Below are 26,396 nucleotides of genomic sequence, written 5' to 3'. Positions count from 1 at the left end.
GGGATACTGTCGAGGGAAAATATATTTTTTTCAAAACAGATCAGTTAATAGTGCTGCTCCAGCAGAATTCTGCTCTGAAATTCATTTCTCAAAAAAGCAAAGAGATTTTTTTTATATTTAATTTTGAAATCTGACATGGGGCTAGACATATTGTCAGTTTCCCAGGAGCCCCCAGTCATGTGACTTCTGCTCTGACAAACTTCAGTCATTCTTTACTGCTGTACTGCAAGTTTGAGTGATTTCAGTCCCCTCCCTGGAGCAGTCCATCAGCAGAACAATTGGAAGGTAACCATATAACAGCTCCCTGGTAGATATGAGAACAGCACTCAGTAGTAAAAATCATGTCCCACTGCGACTCCTTCAGTTACGTTGAGTAGGAGAAACAACAGCCTGCCAGAAAGCAGTTCCATAGTGCAGCACTGGCTCTTTCTGAAAGCAAATAACCAGGCAAAATGACCTGAGATGGCTGCCTACACACCAATATTACAACTAAAATGTAATACACTTATTGGATCAGGAATGAAATTTTATATTGTAGAGTGAATTATCTGCAGTGTAAACAGTGTAATTTAGAAATAAAAACGACACCATAAAAATGATGACAGAATCCCTTTAAGGGTAATTTAAAAAAAATCACCCTTGCTTGCACCACCCCCTAGATCAGCCCTGGCCGAGGGTATAGAATTGTATTAAAATTCCACACAATTTGTACAAGCTTACTTGCACTCATTTATATAGTTCTGACAGAAAGCTCTTATGTCTGTTTGTCTGTTGGACCTACAGTATATGGAGTTTCTTGTCGCACCATTTGAATCACAGGCAACCACACCTACACAATTTAGTAACCAGTACAAATATTTGCACTTCTAGTATCCAGGGGTGTAACTACAGAGGGAGCCAGGGCCGGAGCTAGGGGTAGGCAGAAAAGTCAGCTGCCTAGGGCGCAACAATTGGGGGGCACTGGGCAGGTACCTCTCCAGCCTACCGCTAGACCGGACTTGTCTGCTATTTCAGCTTGCACGCTCTGCGAGTCGCATTACTGCACTTTTCCGAGCATGCGCGCGCTAACAGCGTTAACGCACATGTGCACGCAACGGGGAAAGTGAGGCGTCATAATTCTTTATGGGGTATTTCACCTTTAGATTAATTTTTAGTATGATGTGATGTAGAAATTGATATTATAAGACAATGTGCAGTTGGTCTTCATTTTTTATGTTTTTTCTGTTATTTAGCTTTTTGCTTAGCAGCTCTGCAGTTTGGTAGTTCAGCAGCTATCTGGTTTCTAGGGTCTTATTTTCACTAGCAACTAGGCAGTGGTTTGAGTGAGAGTCAGGAATAAATATAGGCCACTTAAAGAACCAGTAACAAAAATTTTTAAAAAAATGTTTTTCTTTTTTTCATTGGCTTGCCATGTTGGGAGTTTTCCAGCCAAATTGGGCTACTAATTTAAGGCCCAGGCGGGTTTTGAAAGTACAAACTAACCAAGGTACGGATTTGTGCTACCTTTTGAGCCTTTGGCTAATTTGTACTACAACATTTTTTCTTGCCCTAATGTGCTAAGCCTGCGTCTCCCAAATGCATGTTGGGTAATGTACTTTTTGTTTATAAATGTGCCAACTGCCAAGTTCAATTACGACTACAGTACCCAGCATGTACTTGTGTAGAAGTCAGGAGTTACCAGATTTTGGAAAGTAAATTGACGGGAGCCTTTTACAACCACGGGTGAAAATCAATGAAAAAAACTTGATTACCAAGTAATCATTAAAAACATGAACAGGTATCGCTCTAGAGATCTTTAACTATACCATGATGTGTCTAGTCACCTGACTCGTTTCATGCCTCACTTTGGCACTTCATCAGAGGTGGAGTTTGGTCAAGGTTTACTTCCTTATATAGTATACTCAATTAAAAACTTGTGTCAGTTAAAAAAATTGCATATTACACTTGTGGTTCATCACAGGTTAACATATAACAATTTTAACTGTTTTAAATATAGGGATTTTATATACATATGTATGTTTCACTGTTAGATGCGGTTCTACCCTCTCTCTGCTTTTTTTTCACCTTTGTTTTCATATCTTTTTTACTATCTTTTTTACCATGGAATTATAGTGCACATTTGGTAAAAAGAAACAGGAGACCTCCCAATCATTATTTAACCCTTGTGGATAGTGGGTTTTTAATGTATATATCCAATAAACCTCTCTCTGGCCCACTGCTCTCAGCAAGTCCCCTCCCCTCACTCCCAATTTAACATGCTCAATACCTTGAAATTTGACTTGGCTAAAATTTCCATTGTGTTTTAGCATGATGTGTTTACCTATAGCTGAAACTTTTCTATGATTTTGATCTTGTTGAAGGCTATCAATATCTATGGGTATAAGATGTTCCCTCACCCGTTCCTTTAAAGGTCTACAGGTTCTGCCCATGTTTTGCATGCCACAATTACATGTGGCTAAATAAATGACATGTTTAGAATCGCAGTTAATGTAATTACGTATGGGGAAAGTTTTTCCCGTTGTATTGCTTTTAAAGCTATCTTTAACAAGTATATGTCTACACACCTTGCATCTGTTCTTTCCGCATTTGTAGCATCCATTTTTAATGTTTTTGTTGTTTTTTTAGGGGAGTATAAACTTGGGGTATAAACTTGCCAGATTTTGGGCGTTGTACCCCAGTCTCCCATCACTCTTAAACATTTGCACATTTTCCGGTGTCTTTCCTCAATTTCAGACTATTTTGGGGCAAAAATCTGCTGGCAACCAAAATGTCTAGGCTGAGGTTGACCTGTTTTACCAATATTTATTGAAATTGTCTGTTTTACCAATATTTATTGAAACTGTATATGTATTAGGGCCTTATACCTCATGGGCCCCCCTCTGTAGTTAAGCCCCTGGCCCATTTTGCTTCAAAGAAAAATGTGAAAAAGGCACATTTTCATATATATTCGTTTATTTATTTTTTTAGACTGTTTTTTTCCACTGCATATGTTGTGCTTTTTTTGGAAGTGGCTCTTGGCTAGTTTTGCATACCTCCCAACATTTTGGAAGTAAAAAGAGGGGAAAAAAAATGTTCCCGCACGTAGCGCAGCAAATTTTTGACCACACCCCTTTCTGTGGCCACACCCCCTAATTACCATGTTTGTTTTACAAAATTTGGCAGGTTATGAAAGTTTGAAAATATTTCTCCTTATCTAAACTGTGTTTTTGTGTCTCAAAATTGTTACAAAGTATCTTATTTGCACCTCTTAGGTGTTCTGGGCTCTCTGCTAAAAAGCCAATTAAGTGAGAAACTTTGTTTCTTTTTCTGGCTGTTCAGTGCAGAGAAAAGAGGGACTTTCCAGTACAAATGAGGGACTGCGGGTTGAGCTGTCAAAAGAGGGACTGTCCCTCCGAAAAAGGGACAGTTGGGAGGTATGGGTTTTGGGCTGGTTTTTTTAAGCTAATTTCGGCTGGTTTTGAAAATTAGACCTGGCAACCCGGGTGATAAGCAAGGGCAACTGATGTAGCTACTGGTGCCTAGCTAGTATTAATATCAGTGAGGCATTTACAGTAAATGAAATGAAATCTGTGAGAAAACAGTGTGAGGAATCTGTGGAAATGCAATAGTCAGACGCAATGCATGTATATTGACATTGGACTGTGTGTAACACAGGGTGAGATGAGCCTGTGTGAGAAGAAGGGACGGCAAACCATAAGGTCCAATAAAAGTACATGTCCCAGTGTACATAAGGGCCCTGTGCGAGGAGGCGCCGCTATAGATGCGCTGCTGCTGTTGCTGAAGGATGTGGCTGTGAGCGCGGGGGTGATGAAACCTGGGAGGCGCTTGAGTCGCTCACATCAAACCACCCAATGCAGTAAAAGCACAAGAGCTGTAATGGCAATCGGTGGTTTACAATGCAGCAGTGAGGGAGCACGGAGTGTGTGAGAGAGAGCCCGGCCATTTCATCAGCACCTCGGCATGCGACTGTCGCTCTGACTCACTGACAGCCATGCACATCAACGGGGGCCGATTGGCTTCATGGATCTGCTGTGTGATTGGATCCATCCATCTGGCTCATGCCATCACCCGGGCAGGTGAGTTAGCCATTTGCCAGGATCCCAGATGGACTTTTATTTGCAGCTTTATTATTATTGTTATTATTGTGATTGAACGTGTCTCCTCCTCTCATTCCCTGCATTGGGCTGGGAGCACATTAGTAGCAGGAGAGGAGGGCAGGTGACCTATAAGGAGAATATAAACACTCTGCTCTGGGTACCACCAGGGATGCTCTCTCTCTCCTCTCTCTCTCTCTCTCTCTCTCTCCTCTCTATTTACGCTCCCTACACCCCACGTTCTTCAGTCAGACACCCAATTTCTAGTTTCATTGGATTTTGTGTGCTAAAAATGCTCTAAACTAAGGAGGATTCGCAATATGACAGTTTGAGGGGGTGTAATGTTGTGTTTGCAACAGTCCGGCACAGGCAAACAGTAACAGGCGAGATATGTGAGGAAATATCTTCCAGAATATGTAAATCCTGAATTCACTATAAAGCTAAATAGCCTCATACTAATGAACAGATGGCCAGGGACTGTCCCCCCAGCAATGTTTGAGTGGTAGAGTCTTTACTGTACAGCTAATTAAGCACTGGTCTTAAGGGACCCAGAGCTTGACCCCTTGCACTATTGCATGTGGCTTCTCCCAACCTGGGGTCCCCCAAATTCAAACACTCCCAGAATCCCCCCCCACTTCAAATGATAGCTTCACAACAACCAGTATCTCTCATGCTGACAGAAACGTGACTAGCACTCACTTTATTACCATTGAACTGCTTCTGGTTGTTAATGGGATGCTGGGAGTCATAGATCAACAATATCGGAAGATCACAGTTTGGATGAACATGATTTATGCAGCTTCCAGCTCCCCCTGGGAAGGAGGGTCTTCAGCATGAAAAAGTAAAATTATTATTGGTATCGAAATAGAAAGTCATTAGTATCCGAAGTGTGTCCATGTTTTTAAAAATTCTACTCCCCCATGGCAATTACACGTGGGACAGTCTGATATGGATGTTATCCTGGATCTTTTCTCTATGTAAATCCAATTTTAAGGGAGGAGGGTCTGGTGTTAATTCATTGTCCTTGTTTTGGTTAGTAAGGGGACACCTAGTTACTATATAGCAGGTAATTAAATTCATATACTGATATTAGTTTGGCACTGCAGACTAGTCAGATTCAGAAGCCTGGATGTATGCGCTTTAATGGCTCCATAAAATCAACTCAGTGTTACAGTATGTGTATTTTTCCTCTGTTTATATTATTTCTGTTCCTTAGGAAATGGCTGGATGACAGGAATGCAGAGAAAGAAAGAGAACAGCATCCTAGGGATGGAAGACACAGTACCATTGCGTTTGATCTTTAGCAATGAGGAGGACAATCAGACCACCCAAGGATTGCTCAGCACCAGAGTGAGAGCAGGGAGCCCTCAGCACCAGCACCAGGTAAATAGTCTGGGTCCACTTTAACTGGTGTGAGATGCTTGAGTTACTGATTCATTTATTTCAAATGCGACTACAGGTCAAATGTTTACTAATGTCGGAGATAAATATCTGGGTAGATTTCTGGAGATGTTGCTCATGACAACCAATCAGCAATTAGATTTGAACAGACATCTATAAGTTAGAAAACAAAAGCAAAGATCTGATTGGTTGCTATGGGCAACATCTCCAGATATTTATCTCCAATGTTAGTAAACATGCCCAAGTCTTTTTGTTTTGTTCTTGTAGCAAAAGTCATTTCAGGGGCTGCAGTGCCATTATCCTGTCCCCTGCTGAGCACATAGATTCTGCCTTGTTCACAAGAGGGTTAAAAAACCTGCCAATAACTTAGAATCCATATTACTTTATCAGTACAGGCATGGGATCTGTTATCTGGAAACTGGTTATCCAGAAACATCCGAATTATGGGAAGGCCATCTCCCATAGACACCATTCTAATTAAATAATTAAAATGTTTAAAAATTACTTTTGTTTTTCTCTGTAATAATAAAACGGTACCTTGTACTTAATCCTAACTAAGAAATAAATAATCCTTATTGGAATCAAAACAGTCCTATTCGGTTTAATTCATGTTTAAAAGTTATTATAGTAGACTAAATTTTATTAGACAAGTTTAGTAGATCCAAATTATGAAAAGTTTCCCTATCCGGAAAACCCATGGTCCCGAGCATTCTGAATATCAGGTCCTATAACGGTAAAAAGTTATTTTAGTAGACTAAATTTTATTCTATTAAATTTAGTAGATCCAAATTATGAAAAGTTTCCTTATTTGGAAAACCCCTGGTCTTGAGCATTCTGAATAACAGGTCCTATAACTGTAATTATTCAGTTGTTCCAGTACAGTCATTTTTAACCCTAAGGTTTCAGGATTATCTAGTAGGACAGGTATTTTTGCCAGATCTCCATCTAAAATTGGTTTTAATTAACAATATTTGGTTGAGCATTGTAGGTGATTTTGACCATATGGGCATGTATGACATGTCAGGAGGCCGCTTTGACAAAGCTCCTTTCACTTCTGGCTGTTACATTCATTTACATAATAGAAAAGTGGCTGTGTACCTACATGGGCCCTGTACCATATCCATCTGTTTGACCCACCTTAACTGGCTTTTGGGCTGGTCCCATGGGGGCATGCCCTGAACTGTGCACTAGGGAGTAGAGTCCTGCACCATGTTGGTTACCTGCGGAATACCTGCAAAGTGGTCAGGTTGTAAGTAGAAAATCTATGATTCCCTGACCGTGCGGGTAGTGTGAGTTACTCGCCTGGGTACCCGACAAATGTGCTGGAGTGGTTCCTCCCACCCTCACTGGTGCTGCAAGGAAATTTAAAATTTTACATTTCCGGATGAATGGTCAGCGGAGTGACGCCACTTCCTGTCTGAGATGATGTCACTTCCGGCTTCATGGTTCCCAGGTCAGGTGGTAAGTTTTACGTATAGGGTCCAGGTCGGGTAGTGGCACTGGGTAAGGGGATGTGTTGGATGCCAGGTGCGGGTCAGGTTAGGGGTCAGTGGGCTTGGGTCAGGCACTGGTCCTTCCAGTTGGATACGTGCAGGACTCTACTGTGGATAGGGTTTCCATCTGGCCGGTATTTTACCAGCCTAGCCGGTAAAACACCTGTCAAGGCTGGGGCCAATATTACAAATTTACCGGCAATGTAGCTGCTGGTAAATTTGTAATACCCCTAACAAAAGCCCTTGGCCTTCCCCCAATCCGCTCAAAACTTACTTTTTCTCCGCCTTCTGCCCATTGTGTGATGTGGCCCCACCCCTTTTATGTCACAGACAGCAAAGGAAAACATTTTTGCACATAGCCTGCTAGGAATTTTATGGAAAGTTGGATCCAGCTTTCTGTTATTTAATAAACAAGAAACTCTCTTCAAGTGCAGAATGTTCAGAAAGGCTGTTTCAGGGCGTCAAGGAGCCGAAACGCTCCTGCCCAGACACTTCAAACACAGAGAAAAACAATGGAACATATGGGTAACGATGCATGCAGGGTTGCAAATTTCTTGTTTAATACCCCTACAACTCACAGCAGGATGAACACATTAGCTATTTTATGCATAATTCCCCCCAGAACTTATAGCAGGATTCATAGATAACACCCACAGAACTTATAGCAGGATGAAACCAGTGGCAATTTCATCTATAATATCCCTTCTGATCTGTCAGCAAAGTTCCTGTAGAACCCAGCATGAAGAAAATTCTTTCTCTAACCCTTACCAAAATTACCTAATGTAAGTGTGAAAGCCAATCATCCCAATCAGCCACTGATCAAAGGCAGCTCTTCTGTTGTAAACGCCCCTAACTTTACAAAAAGTCAGCATGGCAGGTCTTCATCATCTATTACAGAAAAATGGTGTGACTGAGCACAAGTCATGTGACTGGGGGCACCTGGGAAACTGACAATATGTCTAGCCCCATGTCAGGTATAAAAAAAAATGTGTTCTCTCTTTTAAAAAATGGATTTCAGTGCAGAAGTCTGCTGGGGCAGCACTATTAACTGATGCATTTTGAAAAAAACATGTTTTGCCATGACAATATCCCTTTAAAAGCTTTGTACGAACATTCTGCTTTGAATATACAACACTGAGGGGCTGGTTTAGCATTGTTGTTAAATTTTACAACTCTGTAAATCTTAACCGAGCCTTTTATATTTAAAATCCAGTAAGGATTCAGACAAGTGATAGTGCAAGGGTATGCCATGAGTAGCTCTAAGCACTAACACCAAATCGATCAGACTGGTGTTGGACTGCTATCAGATGTGATAAATGGGGATACATTGGGAAAATAGGGAAAAATAGAATTCCTCCATATTTCATAAACTAGCCTCTTGGCATTTTCCTGGAATTGTCTCAGAATAGGCTTTATCTATACAAGACACATATATAATTTACTGGGAGAGGGACAAGATGCAAAGTACAGATACCTGCATACAGTGCTTTTTATAATACACAAAGCTTTTCACAAAATACTTCTTACATTTTGACCTATATAGCTAACAGTCTTAATTGCTGTCTGAGTTAAGGTGACTTGCACAAGGCTACAAGGGACAGACATTTAAGTGATCAGATGGGGAGACAGAATAAGAACAAGCTGATTATGAATGGCATATGAGGGGTTGGGCTACTTCCAGGGTCTGTATTGGTATTTTAGCAAACCCGTAAAGCTGGATCTGCCGTATTGACTTGTTCTGAGTCAAGATTATTGATAAAATGCTAAAACTATTGATCTGCGTTAATCGGGATGTATAGGCAGGGCAGCCATCAGGGGGGAGAGTTGTAGGGGGCCCCCAGGGTAAGGGGGGCCCCCTCCCACACCACACTTACTTGATTATCCGGGCCCCCCATCTTTCTGAGAGCTGCTGACTTCAGGAAGGCATGAACATTTAAAGGGCCCTGGCCACCAATTTTCTTATAATGTGGGGGGGTCATCTTAGACAGTGATCCCATACCTCCCAAAAATGTGGATTTTTTGACCACGCCCCTTTTTTGTGCCCACACCCCTACTTACCATGTTCATTTTACAAAAAATTTGTCAGGTGATGAAAGTTTGTACACATTTCTGTGGTTTGTATGTGTTATTACAGTTATGCTAGTGAAGGCGAATTGCCCCTTTAAGCTACAAGTCACAGTTTCCCCAAGAGATCTGCTTATCTTAAATTGTTACAATTGCTTCTTTGCTTATCTTAAATTATTACAAATGTATCTAAGTGCACCTGCCGCTTCTGGACTCTGCCAAAAGCCAATTAAGTTTTAGAAACGTTGTATCTTTTTCTGGCAGTAACAATTCGGGACTGCAGTTTGAGCTGTCAGAATTGGGACTGTACTGCAAAAAACAGGACAGTTGGGAGGTATATATAGCCTTTCTATATGAACCCAGGATTATTTTTTGCTATACCCCCACTCCACCCAAACCATGCTCTGCCCAGACCACGTCCCCGACCCAGTCCGTATCATGCCCTGTTATGAACTGACCATGCCCCTACTCCACCCCGATATTGAACAATTGATAGGTCTGTGGATGAATTTTGCATAGTAGGGTACACATTCTTTCAATAACTGTAAACAGCAGTGCAAAGTCAGTTCTAGGACTTGTGTTCCTTCACTGAATACTGCATAAGGAAATTTACAGTAGATGGAGTCTGATGTATTATTCCAGCAGTTTTTTTGAATGTAGTGGCCGACAGATACACCACGTTCTAATACTGAAGTCAGTGGGGACCTAAAGGCTGTTATAGTTATTGAACTTTGGGTTATCTAACCAATTGGTTTATGGGTAAGACATTGTTCCATTGATTCAGGATAACAGACCAAATGATCAGATTTAACAGCCTTGGCTCCTTTCAGTTCTTCATCTGCTGATGCACCAAACACACAACATACAGATGAAATGTATAATCTGGACAGTTCAACTCTGATCCAATGGGATTGCTGTCTGTCAAAACTGCCTCCCCCCAGGGGTGGATTAATGCACAAGCTCCCCTAGGCTATAGTCTAGGGGAGCCATTTGATCAAGGGCCAATCTTGCTTTTTTAAGACGTAGAGAGAGCTCCAGAAATACATACACATATACTAGGGAGGTCAAAAACAGCCAAATTGCCCAGCTAACTATTGGCATGTAGGCAGGTCGGGGGAGGCTATAAATAATTATACTAAATACATCCCTCAGGCGTCATGTTGTATAACTCTTTTTCAGAACTGGTATTATCCAGAAACCTGTTATCCAGAAAGCTCTGAATTACGGGAAGGCCGTGTCCCAAAGACTCAATGTTAATCAAATAATTCAAATTTGTAAAAATGATTTCCTTTTTCTCTGTAATAATACAACAGTACCTTATATTTGTTCCTAACTAAGACACAATTAATCTTTATTGGAGTCAAAACACTCCTATTGGATTTTATTAATGTATAAACAATTTTCTGAAGGTATGACGATCCAAAATAAGGAAAGTACCCGTATCTGGAAAACCCCAGGTCCTGCACATTCTGGATAACAGGTCCCATAAATGTTTATTTGTAAAGATGGTGCAAATTTTTGCAGATCTTTGACAATTCCTAATTTTATGTAAAAAGTTAGACATTAAAATCTATTTAATAGACCGTAAAAAGACTATTGAATAGATAGCAAGCCTATCCAGCTGGAGACTAATATGCCGGATGCAGTTGCCCAAGGGATTGATATGGCTCTCAGCCTGCCATGAGCTCCATAGATTTCTTCGTATGACATTGTGATTTTACTTTTGACAACCAAGCAGTATATTGAAGGGGTATTTAAGTTGTCTGTATAAATTTAAAGATGAACTTCTTTAATGCCAGCACTGTGCCAACAAAATACAAGTAATCTACATATACATTCAAGCTACAGAAATGTTTTTATGGAATTCACCATTTGTCAGTGATAATTATGCAATGCCTTTAGACAGCACTCTGCTTCCATCATGAGTTTATACATATTTAATATAGTCTGCATTGCTGAGCCCTTAGATAGATTTTCCTTATTTCGATGTATTGTGTTAAAGGAACAGTACCACCGGAAAATAAAAGTGGTTTAAAGGAAGGACAATATAGTGTACTGTTGTGCTGCACTTGTAAAACTGGTGTGTTTGCTTCAGAAACTCTACTATAGTTTATATAAACAAGCTGCTGTGTAGCAATGGAGGCAGCCATTCAAAACTAAAAAAGGAGAAAATGCACAGGATACACAGCAGATAACAGATAAGCTATGTGGTATACAATGGGATTCTTCTGAACTTATCTACTGTGTATCATGTGCTTGAATGGTTGCCTCCAGTAATCCATTAAAGTCAATGGTAAAAATTCAAGCGACGAGTAATTTCTGGCGGAAAGCAATATTCTCTCATTTTCAAACGGCTGCTTTGGTTTACACTGGATTTTTACATACATTAATTGTTTGGGTTTGGATCCCCTTTAAGCTTTGTGTGACTGGAAATGTTGTTCATTAACAGGAAGGAAAGGCTGTAGCGTTATGTCTTTGTTTGCCAAAAACAAATCACTTTGAGTTCCCTTTGCAGCCCTGTGCACCATAAAATTAACTCCCTGATAGTAGAAGTATGGGTTTCCATATCTGGAAACCAGATAAGGTTCATTATAAGCAAATAATTCAAATTTTTAAAACATAATTTATTTTTTACTCAGTATTAATAAAACAGTATTTTGTACTTGGTAACTATGCTGCATGAATCCATATTTTGGCACATTTATGGGAAAACAATCCTGTTTATTTCATGTTTAAATTATTTTTAGCAGAATTAAGGTATAGTAATCCAAATTACGGAAAGAACCTTTCTCCAGAAAATTCTAGGTCCCAAGCATTCCGGATAAGAGATCTTATACCTTTAATTTTATTTTTTCTTAAACTTAACCATAATTGATTATTTTCATTTTGCTCTTTTTCTCTCGAATTTTCATCAGATAATAAAAGACATACATGATGCATAAATACCAGCCTGCAGTTGTTCAGTTTTGCATATATATATAAGCCTATATCTACCTAAATTACTAGGCCATTTTTACAACATACTCTCCTATAGATGATAATGAAGCTTATACCCGCATCTATGTTGTAAGAAAAGTAGGGATGCATTGAATCCAGGATTCGCTTCAGGATTCAGCCAAGATTCTGCCTTTTTCAGCACGATTTGGATTTGACCGAATTCCAGTGCCTGGCTAAACCCAATTCAAATACAAAAAATCACTTGACTTTTCGTCACACAAACAGGGAAGTCCAAAATTTTCTTTCCTCTTCTTTTCCCTAATTTACATATAGAAATTAGGGTTCAGATTTGGTTTGGTATTCAGCCAAATCGTTCACAAAGGTAAGGTATATTTGATGCATCCCTAAAAAAAGTTAGGATAACATAGGGCCCAGGCAATGCAGCAAGAATGGGACCTCTTAAGGGATGGATCAGAGATATTAATTCTGCAGTCCTCCAACTGTTGTTAGACTACACTTTTCAGGATCCCCTGACAGGCGTTTACTGGGACTGTGGCACCCTGAAATCAGCCCTGGAGATCACTGCTGCACTACAATTCCATTGGTTGGCTTAGTTATTGCATTATGACAACCAGTTCCATCACTTGGCTTTGTTACTGCATCATGACAAGGAACAAGAGTTTTAAAAATGAGATCATGTGTGATGTGTAAGGAATAGATATTAATAATACACAAAAGCCATGAATATCCTGTAAATTATATCCTTATAAACGGTGAGTAGTGATGTCATCAGTTATAAACGGTGAGTAGTGATGTCATTTCTGTCACATGACTCACTAAAATTTGTGTATTATAATAAATAAAGTACCCCCAGTTGTAAAATATGAGGATATTAGAAGTTACCTCGGAGTTCCATGACCTGTATAAAAACACTCGGCCTTCGGCCTCGTGTTTTTATATGGTCATGAAACTCCTCGGTAACTTATAATATCCTTATATTTTACAAGAGGGGGTACTTTATTCACTATTTATTATGAGAGTGGTGGGCACTTAACAGATTCAGAGAAATAAAAAAGTAAGTGTTCTCCTTTTGACTTACTTTTCATTAGGCTTCCCTGGGGATAGATGGAGAAATGGTGGTAACATCGCTAGGATACTGATATAGTCACATGTCTGAATTCAAACTCTACATGCCCATCAAAATGATATCTATAGAGTCCATAGTACATGATGTGTATGTTGTATTAGAGTTGGTATATTGTTTAAGATAATTAAATCAGTTTTTTTTTGTATCTTTACAAAAATATATCTGCTGTTTTATAATCAGATATCTGAGGACAATTTACAGATCGATGGATTATGGACATTTCAAGCTCAAGATGCTCTTTGTAGTCTAATATTTGTTCAGGGAGCCTCTCACCTTGTAACAAGGTTACTAGGTCCCAAGCATTCCAGATAATAGATCTTATACCTTTAATTTTATTTTTCTTAAACTTAACCATATTTGATTTTTAATTTTGCTCTTTTCTTAATAAATCTGTCCCTTAATATCCATCCTCTTCCTGATGAAAACAACATCCGTTTTGTATTTTCCCAAACTCAATATCATATACCAGGATCTGTCACAGTTCCTGGGTGTATTGTAATGAAACCTATTTATCGTTGCTTTTTCATACAGTGATAAATGTCACAATAGCCAGATTTAGAGAAACCAAATATAAGTGCATTGATTAAATTCTGTGCAGTGAAAGACACATCGAGAGAGAAATAATAGGGCATGTTTGTGAGATTGCTGAGTTGGCTTGGGTGCTGAGGTGGTTCAAGGACAATAGAGTGGAGAATGCTTGAGGGAAAGGTGGGAGTCTTTGATGTAGGAAGAACACAGCCTAAATGGACAGGATATTAAACTTCACCACAAAACATATTCTTATAGAACATGTTATGGATGTAACAATTGCAGTTTTGTAATGCAAAGTTGAATAACTAAATATCGAAGTACAATTATACCAGAGTGATAGCCCTAAATATCTCAACAATGGCTCACAGAAGATTGTTGGAGTGTTAGTTACACCCTTAAATTGTACAGAAGTAAAACCTGCATTTGCTAAACCAGAAATAGACAACCTTCAGCTCTCCAGATACCTTTAAATGGGGAACTATTGTGAAAATTAAAATTGTATGTAAGCTTTATCATACTGAAATAAGAAAACGTTCTAAATACAAACAAATTCTGTATTGTTTCTGAAATAATCAAGTTTATCTTCACTATCCCTCTCAGCATCTGTTTCTCTTCATTCTTTCTTCATGCAGGAGTTGGGTGTCAGATAGTCATTGACAGTTAGATCCAATATATCTTCAAGCTCACAAAGTTTGTTATAGTAGCCTAATGTTTGTGGGGGTGTACAAAAATCATATAACCATTCACAACCAATTTAACTCTAATTCCTTCTGACAATGGGTTCACACTGGTCTCTGCCTGTGGAAACTGTAGTTGGCCTTTGCTCTGCACAGTGGATGTATTATGTGCACAGATTATTTTCACTTAATTAACGGTTTGTAAAATAAGTTTTTATAAACGGCAAATGCATCAGAACATTTGTTTTTTGTGGTGAACCTCGAAGGCCTTTGAAAATACAGAGGACAAAATGGACATGATAATAAGTCCACATTAACAATGTTTTTTAAACTGTACATGCCAACTGCATGTTTTACAAATTAGATATTAGATCTATAGAAACATGGGTGAATTTCCTCTGTGTCCAGTAATCGGACTTTTAAAAAAATCAGTAATTTTTTGGAATTTATTAAACTCCGAGGATGGAGAAGTCAGAATCAGAAAATCTGGCATCTCAGACCTGTCGAGGTTGCATATAAGTCAATGGGAGAAGTCCCAATGATCTTTTTATGTGCGCTGGGTTTCTGGCAATACCCCAAAGTTTTCGGACAAAATGCTGAGTTTTCGGGTGAAAAATCAAAAAAAAAAAAAAACGTGAAAATCGGATTTTCACGTTTTTTTTTTTATTTTTTGGATTTTTTCCCGCAAATTTTTTTTTCGGGAAAGTGTTTTAATAAATAAGCCCAAAAAACCCGTGCGGATTTGGTCGGAGTTTTTTTCAGAAAATATTGAGATAAATTCGGAATTTGATAAATAATTAGTGGGCTGGTGGAGGACTATTTGGGCCTCTTTGTACTTGGAATGCCAGGGCCTATTTTGACTCCCAGTCCAGGCCTGCTTATAGCAACCAATAAGATCTTTGCTTGATTTTTTTTCAGTTGCTCGACAGCAGATCTAAGGACTATGGTACATGGGTCAAAAACTGTGTTTCCCACTCCCTGAATATGTGTGTGCACTGACAGGCACAAGATCAGGTCATCAATTCTCACACCAGGCTGTGGAGCTGGAACATAAATACTTTGATTCCAACTCCTCGGTTTATGGAAATAATCCAACTCCGACTCCTCTGTTTTTAAAGGAACAGTAACACCAAAAACTGAAAGTGTGTCAGAGTTATTAAAATATAATGTACTGTTGCTCTGCACTATAAAACTAGTGTGTTTGCTTCATAAAGACTTCTATAATGTATATAAACAAGCGGCTGTGTAACCATCGGGACAGCCACCGTTTATTTTCTTCTTTTTCCAGCTTCAATTGCTGCTAGGGTTGCCACCTTTATGTCTGGCTGAGACCGGGCGGGGGGGTCCCGTCACATCAGTGGGCGTGTCTGTGATGTCAGTGGGCTGACCCGTGATGTCAGTGGGCGGGCTATGACGTCAGTGGGCGGATCACCGTGTCAATCAAAGGAATCCCGCCCGGTTTTCCTTATTTGGAAAACCGGGCAGGAAGTATAGACCCGGGCAGCCCCTTAAACTACCGGGCTGTCCGGGTCAAAACCGGACAGGTGGCAACCTTAATTGCTGCCCCCTTGGCTACACAGCAGCTTGTTTAAATAAATTGTAGTAGAATTTCTGAAGCAAACACACAGCTTTTAGCAGTGCATTTGTTGGTGTTATTGTTGCTTTAATATATTATATTTTCCATGTTGATTGAAAGAAGTCAAGTACACAACATACAAGGCATTTTATCACTGCCAAAGCTAAAAAATATAAACCACGTCCTTTGGTAATTCTAAATCAAAATGAACATTAAACTGCATAAACGCTAAAAAAAGCTAACAATTAGAAACCTAAAACAACTTATATATTAATTGAACCTGCCATAAAGCTGTAGAATGGCTGTTAAATACAAAATTAACTAAAGTATTGTTCTTAGAAACAGAATGGCTTCTGCCATATCCTCCTTCATAGAAGCTCTTAAATCTGATTTGGTTATTTTCAGTGCTTGTATTCAAAATAGTTAGACGCCGGAAGTCATAGTATTGGTTACAGCAACTAATTAGCTTTTAGGCCAATGGCAGACTGGTTGACAGCAGCCAAAAAGCCCTGTGTTACTGAAAACTTTATGCATAGGTTAATTTCAAGAGATAAACTTGAAGTTGTCGTCTAAATTAGATCTCATCTGGCCTCTCTAGCACATCCTGTGACTCTGGATAAGTTGGTTGAAGTCCCTTTGTCCTGGTATTTGCACTCCAACTTGCATATTTGCTGTATTTGTGGCCATAAAGACTCTAATAATTCAATATTTGATGACATGACTAAAATATTTATTAGGGATAAAGAATGTATCTCGTTTATCAAGTTTAACTATTCATGGAAAGAATAACAACTGAGGTAGTTGTAAGTTGTACTGTAAATCCCGTGATTGGTCTAGGGTTGAGGTAGTATACCTAGAGGTCTATTTTAGGCCCACTTAAGCCCACTTTTATTTAATAAATAACTTTAAGAAGAAATTTAAACAATTGGCCTGTGTTGGTTGACGACACTGAACTATGTGTAGGATATATGCTATCTGGACAGGCTGGTGGTATATACAGTAAGATTCAATGTAAATAAGAGCATTTTGGCCTTACAAATATCCAGGCTGCTTATAGGCCTTATAGGAAATAATAAGGGCTGATCCTTGATGGCAGCGGAACAAGGATTACCTGTAGATAGATAACTTTAGCATGAAATTTGGCAGACTACAGCCAAATATTGTCCTGTATTTTAAAGGATAAAGACTTGCAGGAATAGAACATCCTAAAAGACATTCTGAAGCGAAATATGTCCAGAGAATGACAACTACATTGATAGAGATAAGGGGTGATTTCATTCAGGAAAACAGATTGATATTTTTATCAAAACACATCAGTTAATAGTGCTCCGCAGAAATCATTTTCCCAAAAGAGCAAACAGATTTTTTTATACTTAATTTTGAAATCTGACATGGGGCTAGACATATTGTCAGTTTCCCAGCTGACCCCAGTTATGTGACTTGTGCTCTGATAAATTTAAGTCACTCTTTACTGCTGTACTGTAAAGCTGGCCATAGACGCAAAGATCCGATTCGTACGATTTTCGGACCGTGTGTGTGGAGAGTCCCGACATTTTTCTTCCCGCAGATATCGGTCGTTTGGTAGATTAGACAGGTTAAAAGATTTCTGTTGGCTGCTGATAATTTCTCTGCATATATTGCCGACCGTACAATTTCAGTTGGACACTGTCACCAGCTTTGTCGGACATAACGTTCGTACGATTGCTGTCAGGGTCAGAACATCGGCTGAGTGGCAGGTCGGGAGATGGGGAAGTCACTCGAGGCTTTGAATGATCGGATCTTTGCATCTATGGCCATCTTAAATTGGAGTGATATCACCACCTCCCCGTCCCCCCAGCAGCCTAACAACAGAACAATGGAGAGGTAACCAGATAGCAGCTCCCTAACACAAGATAACAGCTGCCTGGTAGATCTAAGAACAGCTCTCAAAAGTAAAATCCAGGTCCCACTGCGACACATTCAGTTACATTGAGTAGGAGAAACAACAGCCTGCAAGAAAGCAGTTCCATCCTAATGTATTGGCTCTTTCTGAAAGCACATGACCAGGCAAAATGACCTGAGATGGCGGCCTACACACCAATATTACAACTAAAATACACTTGCTGGTTCAGGAATGAAATTTTATATTACAGAGTGAATTATTTGCAGTGTAAACAGTGTAATTTAGAAATAAAAACGACATCATAAAATCATTACAGAATCCCTTTAAGAGCATGAATGGAGGTTAAATGTGTTGTATAGTGTGAGTTCTCAGGCCCAAAGGAAACAAATTCAGGATGGAATCTGCTTGGAAACCCAGACATAGAGATAGATTATAACTATGTATGGATTTGGGCCCCAAATTGTTCCACTTGCAGTTTAGTATCTGTCTCACAGGCACAGAGAGATCCATATTTAGGGGTTCTGGTGCAGGCCCGGACTGGCAATCTGTGGGTTCTGGCAAATGCCAGAGGGGCTGCTATAAAGTGCCATAGTAAGTCAGTATTTAGTGGGCTGGTGGGGGCTGTTTGGGCCTCTGTGTGGGCTGATTGGGCCTCTGTGTACCAGAAATGCCAGGGCCTATTTTAATTCTCAGTCCGGACCTGTTCTGGTGAGAGAGGAATGCACAAAGCACCCATTAGTTAGCAGTACCTCTTGCCCCATAGCCATCTCTTCTCTGAGGTCATGCCTACACCTGAATGGGGCACACCAATTTCCACCCATATCCCTCACAAGCCCAGCATATTACACATGGATTGTAGCTTTAAACTGTATGAGAAGGATCCTGGTGCTCCCTAATTGAAATTCCTCTAAAAAATAAATAGAAGTTTTGTAAGTAGTTAGCACAAAGATAATGGAAGCAAGAAGAGTATCATACCAACAACATTCAGTAGACATTTTACTGTACTGGATACATGAAATATATACATTGGAAATGTAGTGTAGAATCTAAGGCTTTACTTGTTGCTCCCCCGGGATTTCCTTCTCTCATCTCAGCTGAGATGTTCGTGCTCAGGAGCAATAGTGCTGGCTGGGTTCTCTCTCAATAACACCTTATTGCTGCAGGCTCTGTCTGTATAATCTGTGGAGCCTTGTACCTCACTTGCTGGCTTTGTAAACTGTCACTGCTGAACATCATTTTGGTTGGAAAAAAATCGAAATATCTTAAAGTGATACTATTGTATAGCTAAAAAGAATTGCACGCCCTTTTGTTTTTTCTGGAATATGCCATTCTTTCCCCAATATTACAGTATTGTTCATAATTTTTGCTATCATTTTCAACATGGAGTGCCTTTTTAGCTATACAATAGTATCACTTTAAGATATTTCGATTTTTTTCCAACCAAAATGATATATATATAACATATTATTAGAAGCCAAACTGTAATGTACAGTAAGAATAATGTTATACAGTGGAGCTTACAGAGCCCCTCACCAGTTCTTGGGGTCATAAAATCCATTGAACGGACCTTCATTAATTTCCTATATTTGCTACACATGTTTATCTCAGTCAGTTTTTTTTTTTAAAAAAAGTACAGGTATGGGACCTGTTATGATTAAGGGCGGTTGCGCACGAAACGCATCAAGCCAAACATCCTGTGTGTCCTTTAACATGGATCAATAAAGATTTACGATTTTTAAAGCAATCCGGTGTATGGAACTCCCTCTTTTTCTTCCTATGGGACTTGTTATCCGGAATGCTTGGGGTTTTCTTGATAACGGTTCTTTCTGTAATTTGGATCTTCATAACAAACATTAAATAAACCCAATAGGTTTGTTTTCCTTCCAATAAGGATTAAGTATATCTTAGTTTGGATCAAGGAACGGTTTTATTATTAATGAGAAAAAGGAAATAATTTTTAATAATCTGCATTATTTGCTTATAATGAAGTCCATGAGACATCCATTCTGTAATTTGGAACTTCCTGGATAATGGGTTTACGGATAACAGATCCCATACCTGTAGTTATTTACATACCGTATATATTCCAGTATAAGCCGTCCCGAGTATAAGCCGAGGTACCTCCAAAAACTGGGAAAGCTTATAGTAGTATAAGCCTAGGGTGAGAAATGCAGCAGCTTCTGGTAAGTTTCAATAAAAAAATTGAGGGTTTCTGCTCCCATTGGAGGTGCCGGCGTCTCGTTTTTGGAGCCCGGCGACCATTCTTGGACGCCGACGAATATTCTTGGAGGATATTCTTGGATGCCGGCGACTATTCTTGGACCTCGGCGACTATTCTTGGACGCCGGCGACTATTCTTGGACGCCGGCGACCGTTTTTGTGCTTGACCTGAGTATAAGCCGAGGTAGAGTTTTTCAGCATATTTTGGGGGCTGAAAAACTCGGCTTATACTCGAGTATATACGGTAATCTAGTTAGGGGCTAAATCATCACAATAGCAGATAGGATCTCAGCTATAAAGCAAGACACAACTGCTGCTTTGTAAGAGAAAGGGAGGGGATTACATTGTTACATTACAGCTAATAAAAGGTTCCTTTCCCTTTTTCGTTGAGGCCACATGCATATTGAGGGACTTCATCAGTGTGAGACTGCTGCAACCTCTTTTTAAATTTCCTTCTTTTCTCTTTCTTTAAATAATGGTTTGTTATTTCTTCATTACTATGTTTATAAAAGTGATTGAATTCAATCTAAATACTGACTCTACAATAAATGCCATTGGTATACAGAGAGGCTTTTTGAATCCTTTTTTTTATAGAGCAAGCCAGTATGGATTTATAGTGGATGGTTGAGTTTTTATATTACGCTACTCTGTATACCTTGCAGATAATTTAATCCATTTTTTAAAATGTATTTTTGGTTGTCTGGGGTGTCAGGACCCATTGCCTCTTACTGTATAAATTATATTGGGGGCTAAAGTTTCCACTACCTCTTGTACTGCTTTTACTGTTAAATGCATTTAGGATGTAGGGGTATTGTTCTCTGGATATTCATACATATGGTATGCATTTCCTTTTTTTTGAGTTGTCATGTCATCCTGGACAGCAGTTGGGTCTAACAGCACTGGATATTAGTGATACGCGGGTCGAGGTTTTCTCCTGCCCCCGCCTGGCTTGCCCCCTCTATTTATAGATTCGCACCCCCACGCTGCACAGATGATGTCACAAATGGGGCGGGGCAGGGCATGTGCACGCCTATAAAAGCTCATGGGCAGGGAGAGCAGGCAGAAGAGCTCAACATAAAACCTCAAATTGACTGGCAAATGGTGCGCTGAGGTCAGCCTGAACCCTGCCGACCCATGGGTAAACCCGGGAGTCCTGCCGGTAGAGACCTACGTGGAACCAATTTCTAAGACCCAAACCCGCAACCCGTAACCAGCGACCCGAACCACAACTCACTTTGATCCGCTACTCGACCGGGACCCGCAACTGCCTTATCCGCAACTTGACCCGCAACCTGCTGACCACCCTCAAACAGGAAGTGATGTTGCTACAAACCGGAAGTGACATCATCAAAGGTGGGCAAGACTGAAACCAGACCCGCATCTATACCCGCAACTGAAAATTCTACACCTTGCTTTTTTTGCGGGTAACCTGCAGGTACCGACCCGCTGCAGGACTCTACCTGTTGGTATCATGCCAGCCTGCACATCACTACTGTACATGCCTGAAAGTCTTTCATCTTCCATAGACTCCATTTTAATTAAATAATTCTAATCCTTTTTCTGTCTAATAATAAAACAGTACTTTGTATTTGATCCCAACTAAGATATAAGATAGAATCCTTATTGAAGGCAGAACAGTCCTATTGGGTTTAATTAATGTTTAAAGGACAAGTAAACCCCCCTACCAAAAGCCCCCCCCCCCCCAATATTGGAGGCATTGACCCTCTCCCTTCCCGTGATGTGCTTTAGTGACCCTCTCCCTTCCCTTAAATGCAGCGGAGCTCCCGGTTGTCATCTTCTGGATCTCGTTTAGTCTTCGGGTCTCAACGACGATTTGCGCATGCGCAGTTGAAGCTGATTCCTGACTTGGCCCAACTGTGTATGCGCCGGCAGGCTTCATGAATGCAAAGACATCCGAAGACTACACGGAGATCCGGGGCTCCGCTGCTCTTCTCTGCATTTAAGGGTCAGAATTTTTAAAAGGGTTTTTTTTAACTTTAAAGCACATTGCATGGAGGGAGGGGGGCCTGCAAGATTGTGTCTGGGGGGGGATTTTGGTAGGAGGGTTTCAGTTCTCCTTTAAAATATTTTTTAGTAGACTTAAGGTATGGAGAGCCAAATTACGGAAAGACCACTTACCCGGAAAACTCAAGAGCATTGCGGATAACAGGTTCCATACCTGTAAAACAAATTTGCTGGCAATGTACTAGTACTAGCTGGTAAATATGTAACTCTGCAAACTTGCTCCTGGTCCACACTCAAACACTCTCAATTCACCCACTTATGTCACCATCACACCCCCTTACATCCAGGCCGGATTTTTTGTTTGCAGAAGGTAACAACAAACAGTGGGAAACGAGATGTTACTGGGCCCCACAGCGAATTTATTTTAGGGCCCCCAACATATTCAGAGGTTTTACCAATATATTTTGAAATCAAAAAATATTTCAGTAGAAATCAAAAAAAACAAGCTGTTTTCAGCTTAATGTCCAAGATGATCTTTATGGCAGTTGCAAGTTACATTTTTTTCTCTTTACAGCTCACTCACGTTGCCCAGGCCAGCTTTCAGGTTGATGCGTTTGGGTCTTCCTTCATCCTGGATGTGGAACTAAATCAGTGAGTATGAAATTGGTATTATAGTATTATATATTATAATAAAGGGACTACTTTCCTGCATTCATGGAGCAAGTTCCTCTCAGCATTACATTCACTTCCTTGATAGAACCTGCAGCCTGGAGAGCAGTTCTGGTGTTGGTCCAACATAAAGATTGACTTTCACTCCTAGGGAACATAAATATTAGAAACTGCACTCCTTGGGCTTTCACTGCATAATTGAAGGCATTTCTATAAATTTTAGTTGTCTTCATCAATGCTCTGTTAAGCATATTAAATACTCTCTTGATTGTTTCTCTGCTTGTATTTCACATTGTATACCAAAAAGAGATATAGCAGCACTTTCCTTTTATGAAATCACTTCAGATATTAAAAGAAAAAATTAGGTTTGTTTTACCATGAATAGGGATTTATTTTAACTCAAAAGTCAACTCAGTAATAACTAAAGAAGTGTTTGTTTAGGAAAGTGCATTGCCGTATTTCACAACATCTTGGCTAATGAGTTTCCAGTTACTAGATCCCATACATGCACTAAGGAGAGCACAAAGGGCCCAACCAGTCTTACTTAAAGGACAAGGAATGTGTAAAGGACTGAGGGGTGCAAATATGTTACAGTCACTAACATTAAACCCAGGGCTGGTGCTCCTCTTCGCTAAATACACAGTCCTGGGTATATTCCAATGCCTTCCTATCAACTTCTGAAAGGTCCCTGAATCTCATAACCAAAAAAAGGACTGCAGGGATGGAGATTGCTGTACTCTTTACTGTATATTAGCGTGAATGCGTAACTCGTCCATGCCACACTTTATTGAAATGTGAGGTTTCTCTTCTTTGGGGAATTTCCATTATTTTATAAATATATTTTATGAATCATATTTATAGGGATTAAAGCAAGTTCAAAGTAAATTGAAGTAATTGTGGAGTTCCATAACCATATAAAGACACAAAATCATGTGCTTTTGTACAGGTCAGTTAACTCCAGAGGGACTTTTTATATCCTAAATTATAAAATCAGAAGGTGTCCTAAATTTATTGTCCTACATATCTGATATCTTCTTCTGAATCTTCATATTTTACTGATTTCCTTTTTGACTATAATAATAGGACAGGACTTGAAAGTGAGCTATCACAAATCCATGTTGATGGTAAAACATTCAAAGTAGGTGTTTACGGTTATTTATTTGTAGTTTTAAGTATTGGTTGTTGGACTTTATTGATTCAAATAGTCTCACTTTGGTGTGGGCCTCCCTTTGTTCCTCCCTTACAGGTATAGAAACTCTACTGTAGCTACCATCTGGCATTTGATAATTCCAAGCAATGTTCCCTCTAAACTGTGCGTTCACGCACATGCCAGGAAACATCAGAAGAGGCCGGCACAGGCCTGGACCCAAAAGTAGTAGTGCCGGAGTCAGATTGTAAAAAGGTTAAAAACGTACTTTATTTTTCCATAATTAAGAACCAAGGACTGACGCTTTTGGGTCTACCAGGGACACTTAGGGGCACATTTACTCAGCTCGAGTGAAGGAATAGAATAAAAAATACTTCAAATTTCGAAGCAACTTTTTGGAAACTTCGACAATTGAATTGGCTACTTCGACCTTCGACTACGACTTCGAACCACTATTTGACCATTCGATAGTCGAAGTACTGTCTCTTTAAAAAAAAACTTCGACCCCCTACTCGCCACCTAAAACCTAACGAGCATCAATGTTAGCCTATGGGGAAGGTCCCCGTAGGCTTTCCTAGGTTTTTTTGATCGAAGGAAAATTGTTCGATCGATGGATTAAAATCCTTCAAATCGTTCGATTCGAAGGATTTAATCGTTCGATATTCGAAGTCGAAGGATTTTACTTTGACGGTCGAATATCGAGGGTTAATTAACCCTCGAAATTCGACCCTAAGTAAATGTGCCCCTCAGTCATAGGCTTAACATTGAATGCTACATACAGGTATTTAACAAAGAAGAAGCCAATGGGAGATAAGTAGGTTGAGCTACCTGGTGTGCCAATCAGAGAAGAGCCCTTACAATCCAATGAAACACATTAGGGTAGGGGCACACGGCGCGATTTCGCCGCGATTCTGCGCTAAGCGAGTTGTCGCTGCGTTTTTTAAGCCGAAATAGCTTTGCTAACTTTGGCGCTGGCGTCAATGCAAATCGCGGCGAAATCGCTGCGCTAATTCACACGCGGCGATTCATTTTCTATTGTCGTCCGAAGTTGCCTCGCTGGGCGTTTCCGGGCGACAGTAGAAAAAGAATCGCCGCGTGTAAATTAGCGCAGCGATTTCGCCGCGATTTGCATTGACACCAGCGCCAAAGTTAGCAAAGCTATTTCGGCTTAAAAAACGCAGCGACAACTCGCCCAGCGCAGAATCGCGGCGAAATCGCGCCGTGTGCCCCTAGCCTTAGAATCCAATGGAATACATTAAACACACCCAAGGCTGCAGAATACATTGATTGACTTAATTAAAGAATACAAAATACAAAATGAATATATCAAAAAAGAGAAAAAGAATGACTATTGTACATAACAGGAGACATCGAAATCAATATTTAAACCAAGAGGCTGCCTTGTAATTAAGTAAAATATCCATTTGGTTTCTACTCTCAGTAACTCAGAATGATTGTTTCCACCCCTTATATTGGGAATTATTTTGCCTGTGCCTATAACCCTCAAAAGGGAGGAAGTCCTGTTATTACATTCCTCAAAATGTCTAGCAACTGGTGTTCGGAATTCCTTATTTTTAATATTAAGAATGTGTTCTCTGATTCTGTCTTTTAATTGTCGATTTGTTTGGCTCACGCACACAAGTTTTAAATCTTGCGCACACAACAAATTGTGGTACAGACAAAGATTTTTGTGTGAAAAAACACATTTTTGCATTTATTCTAACTTGTCCACACAGTTTTTAAAAATGCACATACAAGTTTAAAATGTTCGACCAAAGAATTTTTTTGCGCACATAGCCGAGATGGAATTAGAGGGAACATGGATTCCAAGAATATCTAGTTCAGCAATTTAATATTCACCCCAAACCTTACCTTGAATATTCTTCAAGTTCAGCTTTTAGGTGTATCTAATATAGCAAACAGGCCTTTTTATTTTGGTCTTCAGGTTGAGCCTTCCTGCATCTGTTCAAAGCTCCCCCATCATGACCTGCACTACAGTTTATTAATCACTACTATAAGGAATGGTGATCCACATCTGGAAAACCTAGGCATTCAGGAAAAGAGATCCCAAAGCTATACAGGTGTGGGACCTGTTATCCAGAATGTTCGGGACCTCCGGATAACAGTTCTTTCCATAATTTGGATCTTCATTCCTTAAGTCTACTAGAAAATCATTTAAACATTAAGGGGTCGATTCACTAACTTCGAGTGAAGGATTCGAAGTAAAAAAACTTCGAATTTCGAAGTGTTTTTTGGGCTACTTCGACCATCGAATGGGCTACTACGACCTACGACTACGACTTTGAATCGAAGGATTTGAACTTAAAATCGTTCGACTATTCGATAGTCAAAGTACTGTCTCTTTAAGAAAAAACTTCGACCCCCTAGTTCGCCATCTAAAAGCTACCGAACTCAATGTTAGCCTATGGGGAAGGTCCCCATAGGCTTTCCTAAGTTTTTTTGATCGAAGGATATTCCTTCGATCGTTGGATTTAAATCCTTCGAATTGTTCAATTCGAAGGATTTTATCGATCGAAGGAATAATCCTTTGATCGTTCGATCGCACTATTTGCGCTAAAATCCTTCGACTTTG

General features: G+C 39.8%; 1 protein-coding gene across 3 annotated transcripts in view; it reads left to right on the top strand.

Annotated features, from left to right (window-relative positions):
• The first annotated feature begins 3,755 nt into the window (after nt 1-3,755).
• Nucleotides 3,756-26,396, top strand: part of LOC108719879 (disintegrin and metalloproteinase domain-containing protein 22-like) — a 134,360-nt gene continuing 111,719 nt past the window's right edge. For 2 of the 3 annotated variants that reach the window (XM_018269139.2, XM_041567444.1), the window contains exons 1-3: nt 3,757-4,076; nt 5,311-5,477; nt 22,562-22,638. In XM_018269139.2, coding sequence (XP_018124628.1) covers nt 3,992-4,076; nt 5,311-5,477; nt 22,562-22,638 — 329 coding nt within the window. In that variant the 5' untranslated portion in view covers nt 3,757-3,991. Of the gene's footprint in view, nt 4,077-5,310; nt 5,478-22,561; nt 22,639-26,396 lie in introns of all 3 variants that reach the window. The other variant, XM_018269138.2, reaches the window with a different exon arrangement.

The sequence above is a fragment of the Xenopus laevis genome, chromosome 6S, assembly GCF_017654675.1.
Source record: "Xenopus laevis strain J_2021 chromosome 6S, Xenopus_laevis_v10.1, whole genome shotgun sequence".
NCBI classification, from domain to species: Eukaryota; Metazoa; Chordata; class Amphibia; order Anura; family Pipidae; genus Xenopus; species Xenopus laevis.
The sequence above is the reverse complement of the archived record's forward strand: the minus strand, read 5'-3'. Positions and strand labels throughout refer to the sequence as shown.